The 8,096-nt window shown below is 37.8% G+C and overlaps 2 protein-coding genes across 2 annotated transcripts; both read left to right on the top strand.

Annotated features, from left to right (window-relative positions):
* The first annotated feature begins 1,884 nt into the window (after positions 1–1,884).
* On the top strand, positions 1,885–2,856 carry LOC101887811 (uncharacterized transmembrane protein DDB_G0289901-like). Its single transcript, XM_005187725.4, has one exon. The coding sequence runs from the start codon at positions 1,946–1,948 to the stop codon at positions 2,783–2,785; it is 840 nt and encodes a 279-aa protein (XP_005187782.2). The 5' UTR covers positions 1,885–1,945; the 3' UTR covers positions 2,786–2,856.
* A 4,898-nt stretch (positions 2,857–7,754) lies between these two features.
* On the top strand, positions 7,755–8,096 carry LOC101887645 (vitelline membrane protein Vm32E-like). Its single transcript, XM_005187724.3, has one exon. It carries the CDS (start codon positions 7,755–7,757, stop codon positions 8,094–8,096), a length of 342 nt encoding a protein of 113 aa, XP_005187781.2.

Raw genomic sequence — 8,096 nt, 5'->3', positions numbered from 1 at the left:
AATAATGCAGCTAAAATCAACAAAATACTGTATATCGGGGGTACCGTAATACGGGGGCTATACGAAGACGTGGACCTGCACGAACAATTTTGTCACAGGCTGTAATATTCATATTCATTACGAACTTCAAATGTGAAAATTGAAACAATTCCGGTAAATAATGTCGCTAGAATCATCAAAATACCGAATATCAGGGGGTACCGTCATATGGGGGCTATACGAAGACGTGGACCTGCACAGACAATTTTCTGTCATAGGCTGTAGTAAAGTAATTAAAATGTCTCTTAACAGTTGTTCCAGAAATAAACAAACAGAACAATGTTGACAACTTTGAGCATGCGAAAACCACTTACAAACACCTAATATAAGAGCGTTCGCTCTGAAATTTGCTATCGCAAATTGGAAATGGCAGCGTACGACGCTTTTCATTGTTTCATTTCATTTCATTGTTTTAAATACAGCGTTTAGATTAAAATATATGTAGTTTAAAAAAGGTGGCACAATGTATAAAAAAGTGGTAATTTAGGATCAAAATAAAAAAGTGGCACAAAGGTATCAAAGCCCAAAAAAGGTGGCAAAATTGATACTTTAGTGGCACAACGGTCACGCTGCTCCGTGACAACAATATTTGGGGAAATATATCAAATACAGCTCAGAAATATCTTTGCCAAATTTTATCGAGATCGGTTCAGATTTGGATATAGTTCCCATATATATTTTTATCCGATTTCAAATTAATTTCGCACCAAATGGGCAATACAAGTCCGAATTTAAAAAATTTACAAATGCTTCGGCATATTTAGTCCTTTGAATTTTAAATTATAATTATAATCATAGCGTGTATGATTGAATTCTCCCATAAAAACTTTTAATTATTAAGTGGAGCTCAACTAAATTAGCAAAGTGGTGTAGGGTATCATAAAATCGGCCCCGTCCGACTTTAGGACTTTCTTTACTGGTTATATGTGGAATTTGTTAAGTGGTCCAATTCTTTATCCGGTTGTCTATATATTTTTGTCTGCGTAATATGCACTCTTCAACAATGATCTTTGGTACCACATATCAGATATAGCTCAGAAATAAGTGCCTAAAATTTTTATCAAGATCGGTTCAGATTTGGATATAGATATAGCTCCTATATATATTTTTACGACCGATTTGAGTTTTTTTTGCACCAAATGGTTAATATCAAACCAATTGGACTGAATTTTGGCACTTCCGACGGAATTCAGCCCAGAAGCAAGTGCTTTAAAGAACACGCTCCTCTCGGAGACCTACTGGTCCACTGTGTTCATCCTAGATCAGAGAATAAAGAAAAAAAAATCAGATTGGTAATAACCATTTTTTAATCCACGAATAGGAAATTATGGCATAGTCTGTAGCCACTTTAATCTGCTCTCACATTGGTAGAATTAATGTTCGACCATAATTGGTGTCATCGCCACTGAACTTAGAAGTCAGCGCCTTTATGCTACGGTGACCTGTGATGATTCCCACCAAAAGCGAATTCATCTACAAAACCATAAACTTCCATGGCTTCATTAAAATATGTATTATCTTCTGCTAGCCCTGTTTGGATTCCTTAACTACATCATTTTCGACTTTTACTTTACTTCGCGAATATAGTAAATATATAAATATATATAGTAATACAAATACATTGCCCAAATCAATAATAATAAATGGTAACATCAACAAAAAAACCACCAAACATAATTTAATTCCGCATTTTCGACCTAATTAATAACGTTTTTTTGCTTGCTCACACATCTTCGAGTTGGTGCTGTTAAGTTTAACCCACTTTCAAAAAAGTTGCAATCTTAACACTTTCCTAGTTTTGAATTGTATAAAACCAACGAACGGCAGCAATGAGTATTCAGTTTCATTTGGAAATTTAAAAATTAAAGATATCAACGCGAATCCAAAAAATACAATCAACTTCATCATGAAATCGTTTGTTATCGTTGCAATTGTTTTGGCCAGCTTGGCAGCTGCAATTCGTGCCGATGAAAATCCCGTTCGCGAAGAAAGATCGTCGGGCCAGAATGCTGGTGTTGGTTCTGGTGTTGGAACAAATTATAATGCTGGTGTGGCCCCCACCTATAATGTACGTGAGGAGAGGTCATCTGGTGCCACTCCCGTAGTTTCATCATACAACGGCGGCAATCCTCTCGGCTCAACATTCAATGGAGCACCCACGGCCACATACAATGTGCGTGATGAACGATCGACTGGTGGAAACTCTGGCGTCACCACTTTCAGTGCTCCTGTTGCTCCCAACTACAATGTGAGAGAAGAACGCTCATCTGGTACCAATGTTGGAGGCAATCTTGCTGGCAATCCTGTTGGAGGTAATTTGGGACTAAACCTGGCTGGTCAGTTGTTGCCCAGCTACAATGTTCGCGAAGAAAGATCCCCAAGTGGTAACTTTGGTTACAATCTACCTCTAGTTCCCCTTGTTCCCTATAACGTGAGACAAGAACGTTCATACGGCGCCGGTCCCTCATCGTCGGCCTATGGCGGTGGAGCTGGCGCTGGTGGTGCAGGTGGTGCTTCGTACGGTGCTTCTGCTGGTCCTCAATTCAGTGCTGCAGCCGCCCCTGCCGCTCCCGCTCCTGTCACAATTCCAGCACCTCCATGCCCCAAGAACTACTTGTTCAGCTGCCAACCTAGTTTGACTCCAGCTCCCTGCGCCCAAGCTGCTGCCTATGGCGGTGCTGGAGCCTATTCTCATAATTATCCTGTGTACGCTGCACCCCAATACAATTACCGTCCATATTATTGAAATGTAAAGTACTTTATGTGAAAAAATCGGATTGAAAATTACCAACATTAATAAAATATTCTAGAGCATTATTTTGTTTGTGTTTTTAATTGTTTGATGGCGTTCGAAGGCTTGCTTTATCTAACATGTTGGTAATAACAAAAAAAAAGGCAGTTGTTTCAAACAGTTCTGTGGGATAAGTTTGAATCGCTTTCTAGTGCTATAGAAAAAATAATATTTTTTATCCATAATTAGGTACTAAAGGTTCATAAGTTAATGTCAGGTTTCTCCCTTTTCTGAATCCGATATATACAAATATTCCGATAAGAAATTTTCGATAAAATCAGGCATTGCCTCCCTTTTGTAGAATGATTATTACAACTTTATTTTTTTGAACATTTGTGGTACTGAAATATGTTTGACCCTTTGTGAGTAAGGAACAAGAAAATGTGAACTAATTAGTCCAGCTTTTCAATTTGGAAAAAATTCTGGCTCATATCGAGAACTTCATTCAAGAGTTATTGTGCATTGTATACAAATACACAGGTGAGGTCTCATAAAATTATTATATCAACAGAGAACATGCTGAAATGGAGCAGGTCTAAATTGAAGTAGACCTTACGTTCACTGGTACATTAAACAGGCCTGGCCTACAGTTGGATGAGCGAGCCTTGGGTAAATTAAAGACAGGTGGGATTAGATTGGGTATTCCCAACATTTATAAAAAATATATATGTTTATACCCTACACCACATAGTGATAAGGGTGGTAAGTCTTTGCGTATTTGTTTGTAACGTTTTTGTAACATGGCGAAGGAAGCGAGATAGACCCATAGTTACTCTTGAGGATCTTCATAGAATCACATTCTGAGTCGATTTATGCATGTCAATCTGTCCGTCCATGTATTCTTGTGAACAAACTGCAGGTTGCATTTATCACACGATTGAGATGAAGTTTTGCAAAACAATATTTTTTTGGCCCAAGGGCGAACCCTATTGAAATTGGTGATGATCGGATCAGATTTAGATATAACTCCCATATACCTTCAACCGATTTCGGGTTAATTGTGCACCAAATGGCTAACATAAGTCCAAATGACCTGTATTTTGGTACATCCCAACGAATTCAGTGTAGAAGCAAGTAATCGAAGCAAATAAATTCATATATAGCTATAGCTCAAATATATATGTTTCATCCGATTTGGGGTTTTAAGTCCCTCAAATGCGTAATATGCACTCCAGAAGAATGATATTTGGTACCGGACATCAAATACTGCTCGAAAATATCTCTGCCAAATTTTAACGGGATCGGGTTAGCTTAGGATATAGTTCGCATATGTATCAAACTTTGTCAAGATCGGTTCAGATTTGGATATAGCTACAATGTATATCTTCAACCGATTTCGGGTTAATTGTGCACCAAATGGCCAATATCTGTCAAAAAGTCCTGAATTCATGCATCCGGCTGAGTTGAGTATAGAAGCAAGTAAATCAAATTTGGAGAAAATTGGTTCAGACATAGCTGCACCTCCCATATATATATTTCATCCGATTTGGTGTTTAAGTTCTTCACTCATATATCCTTCATTCGATTTCAAGTTTTTTTTGTGCAAATAATGGCGAATATCAGCCCAAATGGAGTGAATTTCGGGACGTAAGTTTCCATTTTGGGCAACTCGGCTCCGATATATATTTTTATACCCTACACCACAAGGTGGTCAGGGTATTATGTCTTTGTGCATTTGTTTGTAACAGGCAAAAGGAAACGAGATAGACCCATAGTTCCTTTCGATGATCTGCATAGAATCATATTCTGAGTCGATTTATGTATGTCCGACCGTCCGTCTGTCCGTCTGTCCATGTATTTTTGTAAACAAAGTACATTTATTGCCCGGTCCAGGTAAAATTTTGCACAGATTATTTGTTTGGCCCAAGGACGAACCCTATTGAAATTGGAGATAATCGGTCAAAATTTAGATATAGCTCCCACATATATCTTCGTCCGATTTACCTTTTATTGTGCATCAAACGTGTAATATCAGCCTGAATTATATGGAATTTTGCATATACACCCAGATTAGACCAGAAAATAAGTATGCCAAATTTGATCGAAATCGCTTCAGATATAGCTATAGCTCCCATACATATTGTTCATCCGATTTGTTATTTTTGTCCTCCGTAACAACAATATTTGGGGAAATATATCAAATACAGCTCAGAAATACCTTTGCTAAATTTTATCGATATCGGTTCAAATTTGGATATAGCTCCCATATATAACTTCATCCGATTTGTTATATTTGTTACCCACATCCGTAATATGCACTCCGTAACAACGATATTCCGGGAAATATATTAAATACAGCTCGGAAATATCTTTGCCAAATTTTATCGAGATCGTTTCAGATTTGGATATAGCTCCCATATATATCTTTATCCGATTTCAAATTAATTGTGCACCAAATGGGCAATACAAGTCCGAATTTAAAAGATACAAATGCTTCGCCATATTTAATCCTTTGAACTTTAAATTATAATTATATTCATAGCGTGTATGATTGAATCCTCCCATAAAAACTTTTAATTGTTATGTGGAGCTCTACTAAATTAGCAACGTGGTGTAGGGTATTATAAAATCGCCGCGCCCGAATTTTAGACTTTCTTTAATGGTTTTTTTTATATAATCCTTCTCCAACTATAAATGCTCTAAAGGCAAATGTTGATAGGTGGTATGATCTACTTGAAATAAATTATTTTGTTACGGTAGCTCTACTAAATATGCATAGTGGTGTAGAGCATCATATAGTCGGCACCGCCCGACTTTTGACTTTTCCTTACTGTTTTTTTTCGCTCGGGTACTTCCCAAAGCGACATTCCAGCCTTTGATTTAATCTTGAACACATTTTATGACAATTGTGACCTATTTGTAGAGAGGGGATAAACGAATGTCCATTGACGCACCAGACCTACTTAAGTTACAAACATTACGATTTGCCTAATTTGGACGATTTTAAAGTAATCTGGAACTTTGGTGGATGGTCATCGGTTGTCGACGGGTTGAATGATACCAGGAATCACGATGTTGTTGTTTCGATTAGTGTCGACTTTTGGGATGATGACGATTTTAAATTAATTGTGAACTTTGATGAATCGTCGTCGGATAATGAAGAGTGAGGGAAACCAGGAATTACGGTGTCAATGGTCGGATTGATGTCGGCCTCTAGGAATTCGTGGTACAATAGTTCGGTTTCTGTAGTTCACTGTAGAGATATTTCGTAGAAGATGTACAGCTCTTAGATGGATATGGAACTCGTTGTATAATCGTTCAGGTTCGGCGGTAGCTCCTTGGAACAACTAGACGACCACCCATCTATTTCTCTCTCTCTCCATGTCTAAATTAATTACCGTTCCCTCAAATTATTGAGGGCCAGTTCAAAAGGTAATCCGTTAGTCGGAGGACAGAGAATGTTCCAAATAATCACTAACTACTCTTAGACAAGCCTCCCTGGCAGTAGTAAGCCTTTCTCGTTCTAAACCAAAGTGAACAGTATACATGACAGGCATCACCGAGTCAACGAGCAGACTGTGAAAAGCTGTTGTCGTTTATTGATGCTGCCTTTTTTGCTATCAACACACGTTTTTGAGAGGGCTGCAAACCAATTGTCGATTTAAGTTGGTTCGGTTCAATGGTTCGAGCGTATGCAGGTCCTCGCCTACGTATAGCCCCCCATATAACGGATTCCATTAAAAAATCGGCTAGGTTAAAAATTTTTTTAGACAATGGATTGGTCCACAGTTCGGGTCATTTATAGAAAAAACTGTTCCGTTTAAAACTGGTTCAGAACCGGGTTGCAGCCCTGGTTATTTGCTTTTGCCGTTGTTTTTATACACTTCACCTTGAAAAGGAAGGTGTATTGACTTTTGTAACATCCCCAAATATTGTCGTAGACCCATAACACCCCATAACAAGCATAACATTCTAAATCGATTTAACGATAACCGTCTGTCTGTTGAAATCACTTCACAGCCGCCACCATTTAACGTAGAGCTTCAAAATTTGGCACAACAATTTGTAGGATGATTGGCATTGAAAATGAGATACATCGGTTCAGGTTTTAATATAACCGCTCTATAACGGTACCTCTCGATATTCGGTATTTTGATGATTTTTGGCACATTTTCCACGCATTTGCCTAAAAATTGGTATTTGTGGTTCATAATGGGTTCTAGCCGCGGTGGTAGAAAATTGAATATCTAAATCTACGTTTTCCCATAGCGCTCATATAACGGTACCCACGGATATTCGGTATTTTGATAATCCTAGTAACATTTACCCACGAAATTGTTTCAAATTTGGTATTTACGAACATTTGGTAGATAATAATACTTGAAGTATAAAATTGTGTATATAGGTTCCCGTTTTGGTATGGCCCCCATACAACGGCCTCATCTTGTTTTTTGAAAAGTTTGAGTGGATTATCCAAGCGGTCTTACTGGTATCTGTAGTTTAAAATGCAACACGTTTAAATTCTGATACTTTTTTTTATAATATCTTTTACCCGATGTTAACAAGGAACAAATATTTACTTACCCTGCTTCCGATTTATAAAGCCTTTATTAATTTCATATATACAATTTTGTACAGTATTAAGTACTTTGGACTCCACTAAATTTTTATCATCCGATTTCACTTTTCTTCAAGGTCACTCCCTATTATAACCAAAAGAAACTTATTTCCTCGAATTACCATATAAAATAATAGTTACAAATTCTTGACCTCCTAACACGATTAACAACAGCCAAGCAATGACCGACATTTAAAGTATGTCACATTAACTTCTTTGCCAATTTCGAAAGAATTGAGATACAATATGACACAAACGAAGTGCATGGTTTGCATTTATGAAAAATAGTATTTAATCAGCGAACCACAAAACAAATCTATTCAGTTTATCATTATCAAGTCAAAGAAAGTGATCATCATTGCCATCATGAAATATTCAATTGCTGTATTCTTGTTGTTTGTGGCCTACGTTACTGGAGATTATGGTAGTGCAGCTGGTGGTGGTGGCGGTGCCGCCCGATATGGTCCCGTAACAATTCCTGCTCCTCCTTGTCCAAAAAATTATTTGTTCAGCTGTCAACCTAGTCTGAGTCCAGCTCCTTGTTCTCCACCTGTTGCTGCTTTTGCTGCTGCTGCCGGTGGTAGTGGCGGTGCCGCCGCTGGAGGTGCTGGTGGGTCTGCTGGTGCATACTCTCAACAATATCCCCTTTATTCTGTACCTCAACCATTTAATGGAATTCAAGTTAATTTAGATGGTTACCGTTACTAA

Source organism: Musca domestica, unplaced genomic scaffold (genome assembly GCF_030504385.1).
Source record: "Musca domestica strain aabys unplaced genomic scaffold, Musca_domestica.polishedcontigs.V.1.1 3, whole genome shotgun sequence".
Classification (NCBI taxonomy): Eukaryota; Metazoa; Arthropoda; class Insecta; order Diptera; family Muscidae; genus Musca; species Musca domestica.
This window is presented reverse-complemented; position numbering and strand designations above follow the sequence as displayed.